The sequence below is a fragment of the Lupinus angustifolius genome, chromosome LG08, assembly GCF_001865875.1.
Source record: "Lupinus angustifolius cultivar Tanjil chromosome LG08, LupAngTanjil_v1.0, whole genome shotgun sequence".
In the NCBI taxonomy this organism is placed as follows: Eukaryota; Viridiplantae; Streptophyta; class Magnoliopsida; order Fabales; family Fabaceae; genus Lupinus; species Lupinus angustifolius.
The window spans coordinates 2,798,735-2,822,593 of NC_032016.1; the positions used below are offsets into that span (position 1 = coordinate 2,798,735).

The following is a 23,859-nucleotide window of genomic DNA, read 5'->3' on the forward strand; positions in this document are numbered from 1 at the left end:
CCACCGGCTTGCTAGGACTCCATTCATTAGGACAATCTTTTTTGCAATGCCCAGTCTGTTTGCACTTATAGCACTATATTGGTGTTCTGCCCCTAGAATTTGGTCTTTTCAGTTTGGCAGGACCTCATCTGCCTTGTCTCCTCTCACACTCTTGGCTCCCTTTCACATACAGACCATCACTCTGAGACCCTTCACTTAGATTCTATCTTCTTTGAGTGTGGGACAGAAGTGCATATATGATCTCATCCATTTTGATTGAGTCTTTCCCGTACGTCAATGTTGTCACAAGTGTTCATAGGAATTTGGCAAAGAACACAGTAATATTATTGCTTTGTCCTCATCATCAACCCTCGCATCAAGTTTCTGCAAATCATTGATCACTTGATTAAAATTGTTGAGATGTTGTTGCAAATCAGCACATTCCTGCATCTTCAGGCCATAGAGTTTCTATTTCAAATACAACTTATTTGTTAGAGACTTGGACATGAACCGCTTCTTTAATGTCTATCATACCTCTGTTGGTGACGTCAGATCCATAACATGATACATCACATCATCTGATAGACAGAGTTGTATGGTTCCCACAGCCTTCTCCTTCAACTCTACCCAATCCAATTGATCCATACCCTCTGGTTTATTCTCACCCAGCGCCTTTGATAGACCTTGTTGAGCCAACACATCCTTAACCCTCTTTTGCCACAATCCGAAATTACCAGTTCCATCGAACTTCCCCACCTCGAATTTGGCACCTGGGTTCAGAGCCATCTGATACCAATTTTTTGGAACAAGCGAACAATCAAATAGTAAAGAATACAGAGACAAAAGAATAACACAAGATATTTGGTAACGAGGTTCGGCCAATTGTGCCTACGTCCCCGAGAGCGTTGAGCGACTATCACTATATATTATTAGAGAATTAGGATTAGTGTTTGACTATTCTTCTCCTTATTACATTAGGTTTAGATAACATAAATATAAATAGCTCTCTACCCCAACCCATTTATATCAGCCCAAACCCATAACTTTAAGACCATAATTTCAAAATTGATGAAAGTAAAGGCCTTGCCGCTGGTCAGGAGTGTATAAACAATTAAAGAGGATGAGATTTTGAAACCTTTGAGTACAATTTATTTAAGCAAAACAAATTATGGAACGTAAGTACAACTAGCATATCAACATTTACAAACAACTCATGAAATAAAGATCTAGCAACCTCACAATTCAAAAATGCTTTACACATTCTAGTTCCAAGTGATAAATTGTAGCACAAGTTAGAAACCAAAACTGTGAGACATTACCAATGAAAGTACAACATCCAACTTTTTGTGAATCAAGAGCTGGGAATTTACATATGATCCCTCAATTCTATCATAAACTCCATATTGTAAGTTGTAATGATCAATATACAATTGTAATGATCAATATATATAAATGAAGGTTTAGCAAAATAAGATTTTGTAGTTGCAATGATTTTTATTTTAACCGCAACCATATTCTAAGTTTTATCAAATCAACATGTTTTTGAATCTGCATTTTTTACATTAAAAAAACATTTCTTATATAGCCAGATTGACTAAACAATATAGAAATTGAACATTATCTAATTTATTTAGTTTTATTTTATTTGAATTTATTGATAACTTATATTTATTTTTTTAATTATTATTTGAATCGTTATTTTCTTATCGTTGATAATAACTTTTGTTTATATAATAAATTATTTTGACTGCTCATTTTTTAGTTTATTCAATTCTTATTATCATAAATTTTTATATGGTATCAGAGCATATTATTCTTTTGTGATCTGTTCGGTTACTATTTTATTGTCAAGATGTTGAAAATTTAGAACTCCGATTAACCATTTCTTTTTGTTGTGTCACATTTTTCTTCGTATTCATTTATTTTTTATCAACAATTCCAAATTTTATGTAACAATCATCTAAATAAACAAATGTCAACATATATTCAACCATTCAGGAATTTTTCTTCTTCTCAAACTTAAAATTTAAATAAAATAAGTTGTGAAATGAGTATATGGAATGTATTAATTATCTTGAAATTAGAATATATTGAAATACTCTTTTAGGATATTCTGCACTCAAAGTTAGTATATAGGTAATTGATATTTACAGTTTATCCTTTTTTAATAATTATCATATAAAAATATAATCTGATTAAATCTAAAAACGCGTTTTCTAAACACTTAAATAAGTAAAATAATCTTATTTTTGATAAATAATTATTCAAAACTTCTTTTTTAGAAATATCTGTGTTGTGAAGAAGGAAAAAAAGTTTGAATATTGTTATTTGTTTCCTACAATATAATAATTTAAATGAAAAAAAATTACTCACCAAATAATTTCTAATTTTAATTATATTTAATGCACGTGAGAGAAATTGAAAATGTAAATGGTAACTTAATATGAGGGTAAATATTTCATAAAATCAAGGAAACCATTTTTATATAAAATAATGTGTTGTGAAATTATTATATTAATAACCCAGTAAACTTTCATATCGCGTGTAGAAAGTTTGGACAATTAAGATTGGTTTAAACTTTTTAGTTGAAGGAATTTATTATATAGGTAAAACCTGTTATAAATTATAAAATATCACGATCAAAATGATAATTAACAAGATAGATAAAATTATTTAAATTTTAAATAAAATAATGTTTTATTCCAAATATATCTAACATGTCTCATCAAGCTAGAACTTAGTAAGCTTGTTATAAATAATCCTTCCAAAATAAAATAATCAAATAAATATGGGCTCGACAAAAATTGTTGAAAATATGAACCATGATACTTAAATATATTCAACATTGGTATGATCTTGATGTGAAAGACAGTTATAACTAATATAATTCATCATTGTGACAAAAAGTGCATCACCGAAATGATAGTCAGTGAGAATAGAAATCATTGGTATAATCACCATTGAAATGATCGTTGACGAGAAAAGAATATATTATTGACATAATTAATCAATTGTAGAAAGAAAAAATGCATCAGTGGACTGAACGCTGGTAGGAATAGAACATAATGGCATAATCACCATCAGAACGATTGTAGATGAGGAAAAAATGACTATTAACATAATTCATCAATAAGAGGAAAGAGGCATAACTAGAATGATCGTCGATGAGAAAAAAACTCATTTGCATAATCACCATCAGAATAATTGTTGATTAAAAAAGAAATTAGTACTAATATAATTTATCACTTACCAATAAAGTATCACCATGTTGTAGTGGAGAGTATTTGTGTAGCTATTTGAATGATTATTGATGGAATTAAGAATTGTAATATTGAAAGAAAAGAATGGATACTAAGAAGAAGGTGATACGATAAAGGGATGTGACTAATCGAAGTTCCGAATTTTCAGCACATTGACAATATAATAGTGATGGGACATGTTATGGAGGATGAAACTGCTTTCATTCCACGTAGAAAGTTTAGGAGTAGTAAAGATTAGTCAAACTCCAATACAAGTTAGTCCAAATAATTTATTATATAGGCAAAAGTCGTTACAATGAATAAGATAATTTCGATCCAAATAATAACTAATAAGATAAATAAAGTTAACTAAATCTCATATAAAATAATGTTTTATCCTAAATATATCTAACATGATTATTTCAATGGTTTATCTTCTCACCAACAATCATTTGTAGTGGAATTTCTATATGCAAATTTTATAGTTCACAATACCTTGCAACAATATTTATGGAGCCCATATAATTATTTGATCAATTTTATTTTGAAAGGAATTAATTGTAACAAGCTTAAAGCTTACCCAACTTTAGCTTGAGGAGGCGTGTTATATGTACTTAGATTAATAGAAAATTATTTTATCTAGGATTTAGTTAGTCTCACTTTATTTAAAGTTTATGTTATCCTATTAATTATTATTTGAGTTTATCATCTTATCGTTTGTAACAACGTCAACTTATATAATAAATTATTTAGACTCACTCTTACTTGAGTTTAACTAATCTTTATCATCCTAAACCTCTATACTACGGTCATAGTAGATAATGATTCATCAATTATTCATTAATTAATTCCTATACTAGGTAAATGAGTTAAAGTGATACAATTTATCTTTCTGACTCAAATTTATAAATATATTTCACAATCTACTTAAAAAATTTAACTCCCAAACACAAAATTACTTACACATTTTATAACAAGTTCATATTTTAAATTGAAAAAACTAACCCACCACAAATACTCATCACACTTAAAGAACATTGATTCCCAACTTTGCAAAGATAGATTTAGACCCGAACTCACTTGTGACTATTAGGAATGGCAACGGGGTGGGTCGGGATTGGGTTTGCACATACCCAAACTCGAACCTGAAATTCAAAACCCGAACTCGAACCCAAACTCAAGGGTTGAAAATAAAAATACCATCCCCGAACTCAGGAAAAAATTCGAAAATGATAAAGTATTAAGGAAAATATGATATTATTTTCGTGTAATTTTTCTCTAACATTTCTATTTTCTCTTATATTATTTCATTTCTTTTATGTTTGAAGATCCAATAATATGTAAAGTATAATTAGAAATTAAAAACAATTTGCAAATGATAGAAATTTCAATTTTAAATTGAATTACCTTACTTCGGGGTGGGTTCGGGTTAGGGTCTTTGCTATACCAAACCCGAACCCAAAATTTAAACCCGAGTAAAACCCAAACCCGAACCCAAACCCAATCACATCGGATTTTCCCCATTAAATTTGGGTTCGGTTCAGACGGGTATCCACGAATTTTTATTGTCATCCCTAGTGACTATTAAAGAGCTTTTAAGTTTAAATCGACCATTGCAATTTGGGCTCTCTTTCATTTTGCTTTTTGCTTCTTCAATTTTTCGATTAAACCATAAAAGTTTGGAATTCTTATTCCATTTCAATTTGTTATTTTTTAAACCAAACAAAATAATTTTGTGGATTTTTTATATTAAAAACCATCCCATCTAGGCATATGTATTGTATGCATTATCTTTTTAATTTTAGTTTATAAATGGTGAAATTGTAATCTATTAAGATTATAATTTGTTTAAATTTGGGTTACTTTCGTTAAAAATTGAATATAAACTAATCTATTTTGTTTAGGTAAAATAGAAATGTTGTTTTATTACATAGTAAGTTATAGAAAAATGTATGAAATTATTTGTTGATATTACGATTATTTTGGTTGTTCTTTACACTAATTTTTAAATATATATTTTTTAATATTTACCATCATATATATTTTTACAAGTTTTTCAATTTTTAATATTGCATAACAAAGGCTAAAAAATATATTAAAATAAAATACAATATAAAAACCAATTTTAATATTAAAAATAACATGACACACAAATAAATAAAAGTTACTAAACTTGAATTCACAAAATAAATAATACACAAATAATAAAGAGGAAGATAGCGATATGACTAGATAAAATGAGAAGTAAAAATATTGAAAAATAGTAAACTAACCCATAATAAATCAAACACAAGATTTCGAAACTGTTACACTTTTTTTTTTTAAATTGAGATTATAATTTAGTTTGACAAACATAGATAATTGTAATTTTAAACTTATTTTTCAAAAAATAAGCAAAAAAAAACCATAAGTTTTCATCTATACAAACATGCACCTAATGTAGTCAAATCGCACTATTTTTACCAAGAAGTACCATAAAGGGTCAGGATTTACAGTCCAACTGACCAATAAGTACTATATAATAATAATATTTATAGCATTACATTAATTGATTTATTAATTTAATTTCCATAGTTTTTAAAAAGAAAATATTAAGGATAGATGCCACCACGTGTATAAACAATAATTGCAATATTATGAAATTACTAAAGTTAAGAAATTTAGATGGCTATGAATATATTGAATGAAAAACAGGAAATATAAAAAATAAAAACCACGGCGGGTTTCTGTTGCTTGTTTTTGCCGTGTTTTCCTTTCCCTTGGTTTTCCTTTCCCTCACTTTCTTTCCTTCTTTATGGGCACGTGATTACTATAAATTTTTTCTTTTCCTTTCCATTTGCATCAAAAATCTCTTTCTCCCATTTTCCTCTTTCATTGTCTGCTTTTTTTCTCTCATCTTTCGTTCTCTCTAGAAATTCAACAACCCTCATCTTTCTTTCTTCACTGTATCTAAAGCTATGTCTTTCATACTTGGACTCATTGGGGTATGCTTCTTTTCCTCTTTCACCTTTCATTCACTTACTAATGATTTCTCTGCTGTTTTTCTCTCCATCTTTTTGGGTACCCTTTTGCTGTTTTTTTTCCATCTTGTTCTGAGATGAGGTTTTTATTGTTATGCATGCAACTTCTTGTATAAATCACGTGTTTTTAGTTAGTTACAGTTACTTGACATCAAATCCATGTTGATCCAGTGTGTACTAATTATATTGTTGTGTTGATATTGCAGATAATGTTTCTCACATTTTCTTGTTGTGAAATATTTTTATTTTTTAATTAAATTTTCACACTTTAATTTTTATCTCTTTTTCTTTTGTTTCTTTTGGTTTGGATCCTGGATAATGTATTTTCAGTGCAATGTTAGGCTGTTTCTGCTGTGAGTACAGCTTATAAATTGAAAATTGAAAAGATCTTTACTTTGGTTTGGATTTCAATGTGTGATCTCATATAAAGGTTGAAAAGTGTAATATCCATGCAATGCAAAGATTTACATCATTGCATCATTCATTTGAATTACTTTTTTGAAGAATCAACGGTGATTGAAAATAATTAATGGTTAATGCACGGACAATATAAAAACTCTTACAATGTCTGTGTATATATGTTTTTTCAAGGTTGAAATATGATACTAGATTATATGCTTTAAAGGAATGCTTGTAGGGTACTTCATTCATTCCTCATAAATGAAGTCGTTAATTGCTTTAGGGGTGCCTTTTCTTTATGCTCACTTTTCTTTAGGCACATGATGTAAACCATGTAGTGCATGTGCATTTTGTGACATGGGATAAGAGATTTACATAAGTGATTATTATTAGTATATAATTGTGACAGTGCATAGATATTATACTCTTTTATTCCGAAATAGAAGATCATCCTTTTAACCCTTTTTTTCTTCTAGAAAACTTATTATTTGGTATGATTATGTTATTAAATATTACATGTTGTTTCAATGTAGGGAAATCCCTCTCCTGGCATGGGTGCTGCTAAGCATAGTGTAAGCACATTCCTAGAACTGCAGAGGAAGAAGGTTCACAGATATGTGATTTTCAAAATTGATGAGAAAACAAAAGAAGTTGTGGTTGAAAAAACTGGAGGCCCTTCTGAGAGCTATGATGATTTCACTGCATCCTTGCCTGAAAATGATTGTAGATATGCTGTATTTGACTTTGATTTTGTGACTTCTGAGAACTTCAGAAAGAGTAGAATCTTTTTTATTGCATGGTTAGTAACTTTGTTTATTGTATAATTGTTCAAGTTTCATATTAGCCCATTCAATTTTCTTATGCTTATTTTGCTTGTGCTTATCAATTGATTGTTTTACAGGTGTCCTTCTGTAGCGCGAATTCGCCCGAAGATGATATATGCAACATCCAAGTACAGGTTCAGAAAGGAGCTGAAGGGTGTCCATTATGAGATTCAGGCAACAGACCCAACAGAGATAGGTTTTGAAGTCATTAGAGACCGTGTATATTGAACTTGTACATGATCTAAAAGGGTTATGTTTAAGCTATGTGGTTAGTATATATGAGCCTCATCTGGTAAATAACCTACACCTGTGAAGGCTGATCAGGGGTTCTGGCTAAGAAATCTTACTGTAATGATGCTTCTCAGGTGCATAATATAAATATGATTATTATGGATATGAAACTTTTGACTTGTATTCTATGAAAATCATATTCTGTCAATGGAGGCATTTGGTGAATCTAATCTGTTTCCTGTTAATTCATGTATGGTTTTGTTTTTGTTGCAAGCTTTAAAATCATTTATTTTCTGATGGGCTAGGCATCTGAGTTGATGAAAACAAAGAATTTATGAGTGGTGGAAAATATGCACAATAAACTGTATATGACTATTTTTCAGATAAGAAACATTGTATTAGACTGAGCACAAGGAGTGTCCACCAAATACATGATGTGATCAAATATTGATTTTTTTACAAGCTAAATTAATACAATACTTTGGATCTATACACCAGTTGATGAAAGACAAAGAAAATAAAGTTACAAAATAAGATAACCAAATTCAAGATGTACTCTAAATCCTATCCCATTAAATGAACATAACTTACTTCTTTCTTCAAAAAGATAGTTTCATTCCTTATAATCCAAATTGATCACACCACAACAAACCATAACATTCTATGCAAATTAACACCTTTAGAACAACCAAAAGAATCATGGAGATTAAAAAGGTCTATGATAGTAGGAGGAACCTGCATTTGAACCTCTTAAATTTTGCAAGAAAGTATACTTAGGAGGTCTATTAGTACATGTAACCGATTTCACCTACCATTGTTGAAGTGACATTTTGTTTGTCTCTACTCATTTTCTAATGTTTCCAGATCCCAGATATCATTTGGGCTTTGATTTTATTAAGGATGTCAACTTGCCCAGGCACTCTGGCACCTAATTATATTATTGTCCAATTGCCTATGGTTTTACCAGCTTTATGGGACACTGTCCCCCTTGATCTTTAACTTATCTGTCTTCTCTCAAACATTGGAGCATTTGTTGCTGAATGCTAGGATTTAGTTTCATATATATGTGACTATATTCTATTAGCATTATTAGGAGTAATGGGTCCCATGAATCATGTACTAAGAAATGTGGGAATAGTAGTTAGTAATAAAGAACAGTCATGGTAGGATTACAGTCATTTTCATCCACAGGCACTTCATGAGGCAAAAAGTGGGACACTACATGAAGTTGCATGTTCTCCATATGTTCAAAATATAAATTTTTTTCCATACTCAGTTTTTCATTCATTTTCATATAAACTCATGAATAGATTATAAAGTGAAGCCATCCCAATTCCATGTTAATAGACCTCCACTTTCTAAATTCACAATGACTATAAAATCTTGAGTGTGTAAGCTATATATGCAAAAATCAGAACTTATAGCATTTAACAATTCGCCTCTTCAAATTAATTCAATCTTAGCATCTCCCTCAATCATACAGGGCGATGGAGATGTCAACTATAAGATTCAAGTAGGTTTGGATGAAATGATAGAGCATTTCAGGTGTCATGTGATAAAAATGTAGCACTAAAGTTTTAAGAGGAAGTCTTATCACACGTCTATAAGATCTACAATGTTATACGAGACTGGATGTTGAACGATAAAATGTCAAAAAGAGAATAGATCCATGTAGGAGAGATGAGTGGACATGACTGATAAGATAGAATTAGAAATAAATATATCATAGAGAAAATTGGAGTTTCTCCTATTGCAGAAAATATGGTAGAATGATGCCTTAAATAGTATGAACATGTGTGGAGGAGATTAGTAAAGTCCAATAAGGAGAGTAGATCAAATGATAGCTAATTCAATTCCTAGAGGAAGAAAGAAGCAAAAAACCCATAGGAGAAATGATTAAGAAAGACTTAAAGATCAATGATTTGTCAATAATCATACTTTATAATATAACATTATGATGTCCTTCAATCCATATAGTTGATCCTGCCTAATAAAATAAAAGTTTGGTTATTATAAAGAGAAATAAATATTCTACTTATATTTCTTTCTTAAAACTGTATACTTCAAGTTAGAAAATATTAAACAAAGCAAGGGTTCAACATCACCAAGATTGAGCATCAAGAAAACTTTGATATGAGGATTTTCAACATTTCCTTTGGAAAAGAAGAGATATTTATCATTATTTTTTAAATTAAAATACTTATGAATTCTACTCATTCATTCATTAGCTCTCAATTTATGTCTTCATTTTCTAATAAGAAATTCATGTTTTTATATACCAAAGTGAATATAACAAGATTTATCTACATTCCATTTACTACATTAGTGAAGTATTATAAATTGTTGTTATATTGAGTAACCTTGCACATGACTATCTCACTATGACATAGAGAACATGAAAATGTTGCCTAAAAATAATTTCTTGCTCAGTGGAATGCTATTAAAAGATAACATGTCAATAAAGATAGATGTACACAATAGTTATCTTAAATATGCAATCAACTAAAGAGTTAAGATCATGGAACCCAAAATCTTCACACACAAGAAACAAACTTGTTGTCAACAAAGTGTGGTAGTCTTTGAAAAATGAGAAGGGAGAAACCAAGGTTATAAAAACGTTGTTAGTAAATAGGGATGAAAATGAGGTGAAATCTATCAGAGTAGTGCTTAGACATGTCCCTTGTCCCTATTTACCAGTAATCAAATAGGTAGTTCATGTTTATCGGTTTAACTAATTTTTAATTTTAATTATATATTTATGCATTTTATAATGATTAATATAAAAAAAAAATATATTAATTGTGACTACAATGTTAACACTTTCGCACTAGCAATGTGGTCTTATCTACCTCAATTTTCAGGAAAACCTCAATAAATACAATAAACACAAAAAAATAACTGAAATCCCTAATAGACGCACTTCACATGCCAATTTCACCAATTGCGGCACCTAGGGTTCCTAATCATGGAACCTTACTGAGAGACACTTATACAGGGCCTAATTAACATGTTCAGAATCAAAATAAATAGAAAAAAGTTCAAAGTTAATTAAATTATCTTGTACTAAATACATAAACAACAAACCAATCTTTATCTCACAAATTAAAATAAACTTTATTATATATCATGTTAAAAAATAATAGAAGTAAATACACTATCTTTCAAATATATATTAAAAAACCAACCACTATAATCCCAAAGATAAAAAATTTCTATTTTTTGAGTCACTTGTATTATTTATAGAAATAATGTTGTTTGAGCAGGAAAAAATTGTTTTTTTTAGAGTGTGATTTCTAGTTTTTGACCTTAATAATGTTATTATTTTTCTTAATTTCTCCCAGAAGAACCTTCATTTTCTGAAATAATTAAAGGATAAATACATTGATAAAGAAGTACATGCCATCATTGCCTTTTTTCCTAGTTACAACTTCCAACTATTGTTATTACTCTGGTCAACTTAAGGACTTGATAAAGATATTTATTGACATTATGATAAATTTGATTTGATTGGTTTTTCAAACCGTCCATATTGATGAAACAGTGTTACTTTGACATATTCAATGTTCTTTCTTATCCTTTTGTCTCTATTAAGAAAAAGACATATACATGTGATATGTATCTGTCCCCCACTATCTTCTAGTCCCTCCCATGTGATCTTCCCCACCCCACTATTCAGATTCTCATAACTTTCTCTTACACTATACAATTCAATTATTCATTCACTTTTGCATACACTGCATGCTACCCTATCTAACCCTCTAATAGTTTAGTATTATTATATTTGATTTGATTGGTTTTGTGCCTAGAATTGAAGCACTTCTAACTTGGTCATCTTTTTTATTTTCAAGGATAAGTTTTGTTGCATAGTTTAGCTAACAATCCTCACTGTTCATATTCTTTCTGTTGGTATAGTAGGGATCTTGTGAAATATTTGCTTGTGGAGAAGTCATTTAGGAAGATATTATATGAAGTTTCAAGCTTTGGCTCTGCCATGAAAAATTTGAAGTGTAAAACATGGGTAGTAGGAACAGGACCATTGTTTGGTTTAGAAGGGACCTTAGAATTGAGGACAATCCTGCATTAGTTGCTGCTGCTAGAGATGGTTCTGTGTTTCCTGTATTCATATGGTGCCCTAATGAGGAAGGGCAATTTTATCCAGGTCGTGTGTCAAGGTGGTGGTTGAAGCAGTCTCTTGATCACTTGAATCAGTCACTGAAATCTCTTGGAGTTGGACTTGTTCTGATCAAAACTCATAGTACTATTGCAGCACTTTTGGAGTGTGTAAATGCTATTCAAGCAACAAAAGTAGTGTTTAACCATCTTTATGGTAAGTACTGTTTTTTTTTTAGAATTTTCTTTTTGTTTTACAGTTGATTCCTATGTTGCCAGTTAATGTTTTGGTTCTCCAAAATTTGAAGAAGCATTTAGGCTTTTATGTTAACAAGTTAGAGGAGGTTTAGGAAAGAGTTTCAAGGTGGGATAGTCCTTGAAGACAATCCTTAAAACTGAATTTGTATAATGAGAAGAACAAATTGAACATTGGCAAATTGATTCTCAAAATGGTGAGTTTTAGTCAGGATCCATCCTCATTCTTGAGGCTCATCTAATGAGGTGGAAAACCTTGTTTGTTGTACAATTAAATAACTTTTGAGGTTCGATCCAGGTAAACAAGAGATTTTGGGGTGAGACGAGAGGAATGCTAATTTAAGGAGGTTGTGGGAGTAAAATCATGTTTATATTCAAATATCAATTCTGAAGTCTTTGCATGAAGTGGAGGATTATCCGAGTCCACATTTGAGTTGGCAAAAGCAGAATGAAGTAATACAATATGAGAAGCTCAACAATCACATAAAAACCATAGCTCAAAGCGGACAAGAATTTCCTCTAAGCTCTACTGTCATCATGCATTTAACATAGGGATGACACTTAACTGCAGATCAACACTGTTTTACGAATATATAGATGTGGGAAACATATTTTATCTGCCATGCCAGAACTGTTACTTTTAGTGCATCAAGAAGTATCTAAAATAGATTACTCATGTGAATCTCTTGGTAAGTATGTTCATTGAAAATAGATGTAAGAAACAAATAATTCTAAGGTTTACATGTCCCAAGCGTCATTCTCATCATTGTTTCAATTTGGTAGTTTATTACTGAAAATGAAGAATGCTAGTTTTTACTAGATGGAGAATTGAAAAGAAATTAAGGCATGAATTCTTTAAATGCCAGAGCAGTTCCTTACAAATCATATGATAAAATGTGTAAACCTCTACCTTTGTTTGTTGAGACACAGATGATTGTAAGCTTTGCATGTGTCCGAACATTCTAACACAAGTTTTTTTGGTGTGAAACTAACTACGGAACACATTCATTTTTTACTTTGTGGTACCTAAAAGTGAAACGATTTCTCTGTCTGTTGTGCAAAAGACAGTGGAAATTGATCTATGATACAGACCAAAATAGTTTTAACAGAACAGCTTATTTAGTTGAGACTTGAGAATTAGCTAGAATTAACAGTCGTGGTTGATCATGAACTGGATAATTTCTGGATATATTTCTCACCCTTATTCTTTTATCAGATCCAGTTTCACTTGTTCGCGACCACAACATCAAAGAAAAACTAGTGGAACATGGCATATCCGTGAAGAGCTACAATGGGGATCTGTTATACGAACCATGGGAAGTATATAGCGAGAGTGGACATGCTTTTACATCATTTGATCCTTTTTGGAAGAGATGCTTGGACATGCAAACCAAAGGGGTTTCACTCAATCCTCCTTGGCAATTATTTCCAGCTGAAGGTATGAATGACTATTGGCTATATCAATGTTAATATGTTACTACGCTTTGATTGTGTCTTGATAATACCATTGTTGATATCATTTTTTTGCTAGAGGCTAAAGATACATTATAATTTATAACCAGTAAGGACTATGTGAGAAGCTAAGAGTATATAATATTTGCTTGTGAGATAAGAATATCAGTTGATAATTTGTTTCTTTTTCTTTGTGGAATGTGGATGACAGGAAAAGTTAATAAATGTTCGATTGAAGAACTAGGTCTTGAAGATGAATTAGAAAGATCCAGCAACGCGTTACTCAGAAGAGCATGGTCTCCAGGTTGGAGCAATGCCGACAAGGCTTTAACAGAGTTCGTTGAGAAGCACCTGCTTCACTACTCCAAGAATAGGTTAATGGTTGGTGGAGATTCTACCTCACTCTTGTCTCCATATCTTCATTTTGGAGAATTGAGTGTGAGGAAAGTTTTTCAATCGGCACGAATGAAGCAGATATTATGGGTAAATGAAGGCAACATTGTTGGTGAAGAGAGTGTAACTCTTTTCCTTCGGGCAATTGGACTTAGAGAATACTCACGATATCTTTGTTTCAATTTTCCGTTCACTCACGAGAGAGCACTTCTTGGGAACTTGAAGTTTTTCCCTTGGAATGCTGATCCTGCAAACTTTAAGGCTTGGAGACAGGGTAGGACCGGCTATCCTTTAGTTGATGCAGGAATGAGAGAACTTTGGGCAACAGGATGGATACACAATAGGATTAGAGTAATAGTTTCTAGTTTTGCCGTGAAAATGTTGCTTCTGCCTTGGAAATGGGGTATGAAATATTTTTGGGACACACTTTTGGATGCAGACCTTGAAAGTGATATCTTGGGGTGGCAGTATATCTCGGGAAGCTTACCAGATGGTCATGAGCTTGAGCGGTTAGATGATCCTGAGGTTTGTCATGTTTTCTTTTCCAAATGTTTATATTCGAGATTTTACTTTGATTATTTTTCTAGTTGAATATCCATGTTTTTATTCTCTTTTCCATTTAAAACCTATGGAGATCATTTGTCTGATTGAACTATAGACTAAGTAATAGAAAGAGATCTGTTGCTGTCTAGGCATATCCCTCTTAACTGAGACTGATATTACCTCCTTTTTGGTTTTTCTGTTGGCTACATTGTAAATTCTACTCCTTCGTAGTCTAGAAAAATACTAAAATAGTACAAGAGAAACAACTCACTTTTCTATTTCAATTTCACTTTCGGGGGCAGGTCCAAGGCGCTAAATTTGATCCAGAAGGTGAATATGTAAGGCAATGGCTACCTGAGTTAGCAAGAATGCCAACTGAGTGGATACATCATCCTTGGGATGCACCTCTTACTGTGCATAGTGCATCAGGAGTTGAGCTGGGACAAAATTACCCAAAGCCGATAGTTGGTGTAGATTCGGCCAGAGAAAGACTGACTCAAGCTATATTCAAGATGTGGGAAATGGAAGCAGCAGCTAAAGCTGCTGACTCAGAAGGAAAGAATGAAGTTGTTGCTGATAACTCCAACAGTGCTGGAAATTTAGACATTCCGAAAGTTGTGTTGAAGGGCAAGACTCCATGTGCTACTATTTCGGCTAATGATCAGAAGGTGCCAGCATTTCAGGATCCTAAAAATGACCAACCTATCAGGAAGAGATCGAAGTGTGTGGCAGAGGCAGAACCGAACCCGGATAAATCACAAAACCATAAAAACGATCCCGAGGTGTCAGGAATTGACCAAGAAGAGATGTGCTCCACGGCTGAATCTTCGTGTAAGAAACAATCCACTACAAGCACTTATTCATTTTCTGTTCCCCAACAGTGTTCCTCATCTTCTAATCCAAAGTGGTCATGGCAAGAACAGATTGATATGGAGCAGAATTCAAGCGAAGATAGTAAGCATCCTTATATTTCCAAAGGAGAAAAGAAATGAAAAATACAGTGCAAAACAAAAAGCATCTTTAGAACACTTATTTGAATAAATGTTTTGTAGTAACATAGAAGCTGAAATAAGAAAGCCTCATAATTGGATAAGTAATAGATGAAAATTAAGTCTCAGCTACAACTGAATGCAACAGCAATGAAAGTGTCTAGAATGGAAATTGCAACTGGTTGGATTTGTAACAATGTGGATGCTGGCTTTGTAACTGAGCATGTTGTGTTGTCCAAGTAGTTTCTAATACATTGGGATTCATATTCTCTCTATCTGTAATATCTTGATGACTGATTAACAATGAGGTTTATTTTTTAACACTCCCTTGTTTTCTTTTTTGTTGGCTCTGGAATGTAACTATCAAATAAGAATTGCCATGCAAGATTGATATGAGGTTAATGATGTTGTTATAATATTATCATAAATCTAGTAGAAGCTCATTACTCAAGGATAGAAAATTGTGCTAATATTTAATTGCTGCAATTTATTTAACCTATGTATGCCTGTTTAGTCAATCAATGGTGCAAACTGCAATTTTTTTTGAAATTCAGCAAAAGAATGCATCATTAAAACATAGTCAAACTTTGTATATTATTTGTTTGTGCTGATGATGGCGTAAAGTTCCACTAGATCTCCAGAAAGACCAAAAGTTCAAAGGTTCAATTCTTGAGAGTGATATTTGTTATGAGGTCATTCTCTCACCCAAAAGAGATTAATTACTTAGTCATAGGATGAGGGAATATCCGTACAAAAAGAAAAATTCAATAACCTTAAAATATTAAACACAATGAATTTCTCTTATCTCATGCATTTTGTTCTGACAACCTTAAGACACAATGATTAAGGATCCATTAGGAAGTTCCAACTAAGGTTCATCATAATAGTTTCACTCTTATGCATATTCTTACTTAGGTAAACAAATTTTATCCCAAGATACAAGTGGATGTACACTTCATAATATTCATATTGCCTCAAATGAAGTCCATGCAAGCAAACGGGTCACTATAAGGGTGAAGTATTGGATTAAAGCCTTATCCAGAAATCACTAGATTTGGGGATATAAAGGTAAATCGACCTAGGCGCGTGAGGCTAATGCAAGGTCATGTGTGTGGCATAATCAAAGGGTTATAAATAGAGAGACCAAAAGTACAAAAGGTCACTCTATCTCACAAGAAAAAAGACACCCATAACTTTCTAAAGAGAGTACATACTAAAGACACCCATATTTTCTGAAGAGAGTACAATCACTACATACTTACTCACATTTTATTATTCATTATACCGATTAGAGTACTATTATGATAGTGCACTAGTTCATCACTAAATTGAATACCCATTAAGTTATATATTTTATAATAAATATAATAAATTTATAAATATAAATATTACTAATTATAATATATTTTAATCATTGAATTGACGTAATAGTTAACTATGTCACAAGTAACTATATCTATTTATAACATGGCGTGAGAGGGAGAGAGAAAGCGATCCAAGCCAAACCATCCACACTTACCAATCACAAATTGTATGAAAGCAACTATGCCACACATGCATCATATGCTGACTTTCTCAACTATTTTTAGCAATGTTAATGCTCTAGTTCCACATCGAAATCTAAGCAAGCCAAATGTTTTTGGAGAGCGGCAAGAACTTAAAAAAGTAGATGGCCTTGAAAGTTAAACCCATCACATTGGATAATGAATCATCAACTGTGTTCAAGGATGAAATCCGAAACATGGACTATAGACACTCCACAATAAGGGCCACCATCCGATTACACTTCGAAGTGACAACCTGAGGGCATACGAATTGGACCAATATTCGGACCCGTGATCCGATAGCTGATGTTTCTGAAGTATGATGTTAGGAGTTCGATCTCTATAATGTGTATGGAAAAACTCAATTGTTTACATTATATAAATCTTACCACATGTTTGCTCTAAAGAGGGTAACTCATCCTTGGAATATAAATCATATCTTTTGCTTAACTTGAAGAAAATCAGTATAAGCTAAATCAGATTGAAACCAAAATTGAATGTGTGTGTTGTGGTCAGTGAGGCTTAAAGTAAACAAAAAGTTCTTAAAATTCATAAAAAAATACATGTCAGGGTAATTATAAGCTCTCTCAACTCAAGCCTCTATAGTCCATATGAAAGGACCATGACAAAATCCTTAGCTGAGCTTCCAACAGATGTATGAATCTTCTCATCCTTCGGCATTGTTTGCAACCACATTTCTACTAAGTTTTGTAGTTTCCATGAAGATAAAACTGGCTGACCCCATAATGAGATCTCCACCTGTAAGAGTATAATCAGAAAAAAGAATCAGCTTCTAAGAAATGACAATAGATTTAGCAAAAGAGAGTAAACCAATTTACCTGTGCATCACTAGGAAGATCAAGCTTCTTCGCGATATACTTTTCTATATATGAGACAGGCAAACTACCATCCCTAGAATGATTTGAAGATTAGTAAGTTGTCAGTTGTATCACGGATATGCCGGACAAGAAAGACAAATAAAACACAGTCATTAGTTCATTACAGTTGAGTAATCTGTATTTTTTTAAGTATTGACAAGGAATCGTCTCATGATGTTCTTATGATGAATTCTTGTATCATTCCAATCTTTATCAACTTTAGAATACCAAATAAATGCAGACTATCCAGATAAGTGTTACTTGTAGCAATTTAATGAGTAGAGTGATGAATGAGAAACCATTTACTAACTTAGTTAACCACTTACGGAAATGGTTGATTGTTCCTAAAATGTAGAAGAATAATTGTTTACAGATTTCCATATACACTTTTGCATGGACATGGCTTAGTTTTGAGTGTACTAATGACCAAAACAATTAAGAGATACATATCTCATGTTTGAAATGTGAGACCTGATAAGCCATATTAAAATGAGGATAAAAAAACAGCTCTTTACATAAGAAACATGAGCCAGATAAACAATTACTTAATGATATGTTCATCTCAACACTGAGAGATAAAGGAATGAGCAAAGAACATAAACTCGTAGCTGAAAGAGGGAATATAAAACTCACTTGACTCTTATGAAACATGAAGATATTTGAGGCAATCTTGCACCTTCTTCCCTTTATCCATGAATTGAAGTATCAGACATTCAACATTTAAAACAAATAACTAACTTCAAGCTTGCAACTCTAAATAAACCATGAAATGCAATCTTACTTGTCTTCAGAAGCAACCAAGGAGAACCAAACTGGACCGCCAAATATCTTTTCGCTTTTACCACTTGAACCAATCACAGGTTGTGCTGAAAGATTCCCAAATTTGTTGTTTCTTTCAGTGCTAGAACCAATCACAGGTGCTGGTGCTGGAAGATTCAAGTCCCCATAGAATTTAACTGTTCTTTCTTGAGTGTCCCGCAACCTTCTGAGTTTGGTAGAGTCTGAATCTCTCTTACCACCAGTGTGACTATGTTTCTTAACTTGGAACTTCGGCACCTCAGAGTCACTGTCACTTGAGTCCACAGGCACAGGAGTGACAGCAATTTCTTTCATAGGAGACTTATTACTTGACTTATTTCTTCTTACAGCTTCCACCAGAAAAGTTAATGGCTCAGACATTTCAGCTTTATCTTTCCATAACTCAGTACTGCCCTCTAAATTCTTCTTAGGCACTTTTTGTTTGCTGAGTTCTGGTTTTGAAGTGTTCTGCAAATCATAGAAAATAACAGTACAGGTAAATAGTCATGCATGCGCGAAAACATATATATAAAGAACTTATAAACAAAAGGTGAAGACAAGAAGAAAGAAATAAGATTAGTTTCTTGACATATAAAGTGGAACAAGAGAAAACATGTTTATAGATAGGATTAAGAGAGAACAAAAAAAGATAAGAAAGGCTTTTCCTCCTCTACCTGGACTCTGGATTTGGAAGTTCCGTTAGAAGTTTGAAGCTGGGAATAGCCATCATCATCCTTTTCATCTCCGGTTACTTCGTCAGGTTGGCAAGTAGGACTGGATTCTCTCTGAATAAATTTTTTTCGTGCTGCAACTTTTGCTCTTCTTGCAGATAGAATTGTAGAAACTTTGTCCAAATTTTCTATCCCACCGCATTTTTCATCTCTCGGAGTGACAACTTTTTTTGCAGCCGCTTTGGCTTTTCTTGCTTCAGCCTTCAGTGAAGATAGAGAACCCTCCTTTGGTTTTGTTGGCAATGTAACTGAAGGTGAATTTTCAGGTACCTTAGCATTTTTTCCTTTCGAGGGGAAAATTCTGTCCCTTAAACCTTGCAGTCTGTGATCTGCTCTGTAGTTTTCCAAAAAGCAAGGAAAAATTACAGAAAACTCCACAGAAAGAGGGGGAAAGAAAGAAATAAAATGAACAACAACCAATTAGATGATTATAAAATATCACACCTGTTCTCAATCGCTAACAATCTAAAATGTTCGATGTTCATATTTTCACCTTATACTATTCCTAGTCCATTGCGCCTCGAAATATTTACATATGAATTAATTCTATTCATAGTAAGACTTCATAGAATTCAGAATAAAGAATGTCATCATATGAAAACTCAATGCAAACATAGCCATAGTGTAAGTACAAGACCACTGAGATACATTATCTATCCTACATGCAGATTTCAAATCAAAACAATACCCAGGTTGTACCATTGGATGAACAATTCGAGTAACAAAAATACTTTTAATCTAAAACATGTTAAACCCTCTAATCTAACTAAGATATGACAACATGCTCTTAAAACATCTGACATTGAATCATTAGCTTGTGTTTTCTTCGATAAATGCTGAATTTCTTCAGAATATCTATAGTTAAATGCTATAAATCTGAGTTTTTTCCTGATCTAGGCTTTGTATCGAAACAATTTAACATGTAAAAGGGGCAGAGGCATGCGGCACATTAGTTAGACACCAAAACTCTCTTTTTTCCCACTCGTTAAAAATTGGCGTATAAGTTGTTCATTTGCTGGCATATCGCTGCCGTAAATCAAGTTATTCTTTAAAATAAAATCTGTTACTTACTTTAATTTATCCTGCGGAAACCAACCCCAGTCTGTATTGCATACTGGACAGTGTGTTATTTTCTCATCTGTTATCTTCTTCTCTATGCATTCTCTGCAAACTGTTATTGAACTCAAGATTTAGGCACACATACAGAGAATGACAAACACAGAAAGTATATGGTAAAGAAAAACAGTGAAAGCATTCATTAGGTAAAAGGATAGGAAAACAAAATGCAAGGAGATGAAGGACATTTAGGCCAAAGTTCTAGCATAATCCTACAAAAGTCTTAGCTACTGAATTTAAAATGACTAAGCATAAACACATGCTCAAAAAAATGTAAGAAGTGAAATCAGAAGCAGAAAAATCAATAGTAATAAAAGTTTCCTATGAAGTGACATTTAGAAGACATTAATCCTGCCACAATCATGCTGTATCACAATTTGTGACAAAAAGCTGAACACTAACAATTTTTCCAGCTAGAGATTATATGGAAATACTAAATAGCAGAAAATTCTTGCTAACATGGAAGCAAACTCAAGTTATGATTAACAAAGTATTCCAATTGAGTGAGAAGATAAGTAGGCCAATAACATCAATGTAAGGCATTCTTGTAATTCAAATACATAAAATCAAATAAAGAAGACACATACAATGTGCTACAATAACCAAAATGAGAAAGTTTCTTAGCATTAAAATCTTCAGCAATACCACATAATTGAATAAAACATAAAAACAGAGAAAAAAGTAGGACTTACAAGTATGCAAACATTCAATCACAGTGGTGGCATTTCTGAACAATTGATTACATAAAATACATGTTAAGGGTGGTGAAACCTTTGCCTTATCTCTCGGTACCTTCACAATTTCACTTGTCATTATTCTTGTCTTTTTATATCTGACAAGAACACACAACACACGTTGACAAAAAAAACACAAGTACCACTACTACTCACGTACCCCACATGGTGCATGTCACCAAACAAAGAAGTTATGGAATGAAAACCAAAAGGGTGCAAAACCCACGAAGATAACTAAGGAAATAGTTGTGAGGACCAGAGAAAAACAAAAGGGTTCTTAGAATTATGCATGATCCTATAATGGGTAAATCCTTGATCATGGAAAGAATTGAAGAAAACAAAAAAAAATCGATTTTTTTTGGAGTATCGAACGTGTGTAGTGTTCGATTTGTACGATGAATGGAGTTTTTGTTATTATCCCTTTGAAGCTAAAAATAACGTATTGGAGAGAACCTATCTATAAGATGGTTGAATGTTACAGAAGAAAGTGAAACGTCATGTGTGTTATTATTTCTAGGAAACAGTGATTTTCCCCACTACACACAACACAATCCCAGCCAACTATTTTTTCCTCTTTTTTTCTTCCTAATTTTGATTATTTGTTTATATGTTTTTACCCTAAGTATCTGATTAATTGGAATCAAATCCGGGAAAAACTCTCTAAATACCAATAAAAAGTTTATATGATGATGTAAAGACTATTGGAATCTTATGAAGTCAAAGTTTATTCTTTGAGTTTAAAATGTATGTATTGAGAGTGGAAAGTTTTTTGCAATGTCAGCACATTATCCATATTACTTTTGTTTAAAAGTTAATACTAACTAACATATGAATAAGAATGATGGAATGCCGATGGTGTAAAAAATATTTACATTTTAGTGTATACATATTAAATCTTTATTATTTATATATGACTAACGTGTCGACCAACACTCTCATGTCGGTCACTCACATTTTTTATATATAGAATGCAATATATAAATTCAATAAAGAGTGAAAATTTAGAAGATAACATGTGATAGTTGATATCTACATAAAATTTATGCAAATTTCTTATTTTGTGCTAATAATCATGATAAATGTTTTTGATGTTATTGTTTGTTTTACTTAAGTTGAGAAAGAAAGAATATAGAAATAAGAGGATTTGTATGAGATTAATGATATATTAATATAAAAATGAAAGCAATGAAAGTAATGTTTGGAAGTTTAAAGTAGTTATTAATAATATAAAAAGATAAATTTAAAATATAAAAAACATGTCATGGTGGTGGTTATTTATTGTTTTACCTTTATTAATACCATAGAAATTAATACCATAGAAATATAGATATAGATAATAATATAGAAGTATAAATATAGATAGTAACAACATATATGGATAGGAGCAATCCCACACATTGAACAAAATTACTTTCTTATGCATAGATTAAGAGGATACTGGTTGGTCATATGGTTATATTTATAGGAAAATTATAAGTGTAAAAGTTTTATACAATATTACCATTTATTTTTAATGATCATTAACTCTTCAAAAAAAATACAAATAAATGTTAAATAATATATTGAATGTATATAAATATTAACTCACATATATTTCTTTGAACATCATAACTTTATAGGAAAAGCGTATAAAACCTTTATAAATTTTATGTTTTCTATAAGTAGTTACGATAAAATATTTTTTTCCTAACTACTCTTTAAACATCACCACTTAATGAAATTAGATCTATGTATACATATTGTTAAATTATTTATAAGTCAACAATAAATAATTGTAATGAAACTCACAACACACTTGACTACAATTGACAACAATATATATTAGTCAATATTGATCATCAGAGGAAGTCACGGTTGAAATACAAATTGGTTGAAAAGAAAATAAGGAAATGTCATAGTTAAAAATTGTTAAGGCAATAAGATTAATTTATAAAATTAAAATAATAATAATCTAACAGTCAAAGTTGGAAAATAATGAACGGGTAATTTAATATTATCTTTTAATATAAACTAATTTTACTAATCATTAAAGTTTAAGAGATAATTAGGAAGAAAAAGTTGTTCGTATAACCTACTTACAAAAGGCATATAATTTAGAATGCTTTTATAAACATTCCCTAATTTTATATTAAAAAATGGGAGAACACTTGATGATAATAATAATTTTGAGCGGATGTGTATGGATACATCTCCATGAATATTTTTATTGAAGATAGTGCTTATTAAAATTACTTTATTAAACTTAATTGTCTAATATTATTTGTGTCTAGTGCATGCATATTCCTACAAATAATATCATCTTAATACAGAAGAACATTCAAGAGTATTTAATAAACTAATATTTAATAATTAATAGTTCATCATTCCCCATTGTTGTGATAATGACACTATAACCCTCTTTATTTTAATTAGACCAATCGCCTTTCTTCTTGTACTAAATCCATTGATTTGAGTTTTGGGTACCCACACCAGAGTTTTAACAAAGACTTATGGAAAGTCTTAACATCAATTTTTCCTTAAGACTCTATTATTGTTCAAAATCAGGTGGAAAATCTTAACCTCAATCTCTTAATCTGTCTCTCTTTACCTTACATCACTCTCTTGAAATAATATTGATTTTTTAA

At 31.6% G+C, this 23,859-nt stretch overlaps 3 protein-coding genes across 5 annotated transcripts; 2 read left to right on the forward strand and 1 right to left on the reverse strand.

Moving 5' to 3' along the window:
• LOC109353557 (actin-depolymerizing factor-like) lies at nucleotides 6,081-7,941 on the forward strand. The gene is made up of 3 exons (XM_019595892.1): nucleotides 6,081-6,202; nucleotides 7,171-7,436; nucleotides 7,539-7,941. Exons 1-3 carry the CDS (start codon nucleotides 6,176-6,178, stop codon nucleotides 7,687-7,689), a joined length of 444 nt encoding a protein of 147 aa, XP_019451437.1. The 5' UTR covers nucleotides 6,081-6,175; the 3' UTR covers nucleotides 7,690-7,941.
• Nucleotides 11,301-15,757, forward strand: LOC109354254 (cryptochrome-1). Of its 3 annotated transcripts, none has more exons than XR_002108531.1 (5): nucleotides 11,301-12,019; nucleotides 13,274-13,495; nucleotides 13,721-14,427; nucleotides 14,748-15,521; nucleotides 15,564-15,757. XR_002108531.1 is itself a non-coding variant. In XM_019596619.1 (5 exons), exons 1-4 carry the CDS (start codon nucleotides 11,707-11,709, stop codon nucleotides 15,435-15,437), a joined length of 1,932 nt encoding a protein of 643 aa, XP_019452164.1. In that variant the 5' UTR covers nucleotides 11,301-11,706; the 3' UTR covers nucleotides 15,438-15,447; nucleotides 15,478-15,757. The 3 variants fall into 3 exon arrangements, 2 of the variants coding, with proteins under 2 accessions (XP_019452164.1, XP_019452163.1); XM_019596619.1 differs by having other exon boundaries at nucleotides 14,748-15,447; nucleotides 15,478-15,757; XM_019596618.1 differs by having other exon boundaries at nucleotides 14,748-15,757.
• On the reverse strand, nucleotides 17,440-21,762 carry LOC109354255 (E3 ubiquitin protein ligase DRIP2-like). The gene is made up of 7 exons (XM_019596620.1): nucleotides 21,194-21,762; nucleotides 20,457-20,556; nucleotides 19,329-19,719; nucleotides 18,638-19,122; nucleotides 18,490-18,540; nucleotides 17,818-17,890; nucleotides 17,440-17,737 (listed from the first exon to the last, which is right to left on the reverse strand). Exons 1-7 carry the CDS (start codon nucleotides 21,312-21,314, stop codon nucleotides 17,579-17,581), a joined length of 1,380 nt encoding a protein of 459 aa, XP_019452165.1. The 5' UTR covers nucleotides 21,315-21,762; the 3' UTR covers nucleotides 17,440-17,578.

Bases quoted from the DNA above. Each gene is read 5' to 3' on its own strand.
- LOC109353557 (XM_019595892.1), top strand. From the start codon at position 6,176: ATGTCTTTCATACTTGGACTCATTGGG. The intron at 6,203-7,170 runs GTATGCTTCTTT...GTTTCAATGTAG, and splicing joins TCATACTTGGACTCATTGGG to GGAAATCCCTCTCCTGGCAT. The intron at 7,437-7,538 runs GTTAGTAACTTT...ATTGTTTTACAG, and splicing joins AGAATCTTTTTTATTGCATG to GTGTCCTTCTGTAGCGCGAA.
- LOC109354254 (XM_019596618.1), top strand. From the start codon at position 11,707: ATGGGTAGTAGGAACAGGACCATTGTTTGGTTTAGAAGGGACCTTAGA. The intron at 12,020-13,273 runs GTAAGTACTGTT...TTCTTTTATCAG, and splicing joins AGTGTTTAACCATCTTTATG to ATCCAGTTTCACTTGTTCGC. The intron at 14,428-14,747 runs GTTTGTCATGTT...TTTCGGGGGCAG, and splicing joins AGCGGTTAGATGATCCTGAG to GTCCAAGGCGCTAAATTTGA.
- LOC109354255 (XM_019596620.1), bottom strand. From the start codon at position 21,314: ATGACAAGTGAAATTGTGAAGGTACCGAGAGATAAGGCAAAGGTTTCA. The intron at 19,123-19,328 runs GTAGAGGAGGAA...TATGATTTGCAG, and splicing joins CTTCCAAATCCAGAGTCCAG to AACACTTCAAAACCAGAACT. The intron at 17,738-17,817 runs GTAAATTGGTTT...ATACTCTTACAG, and splicing joins ATCTTCCTAGTGATGCACAG to GTGGAGATCTCATTATGGGG.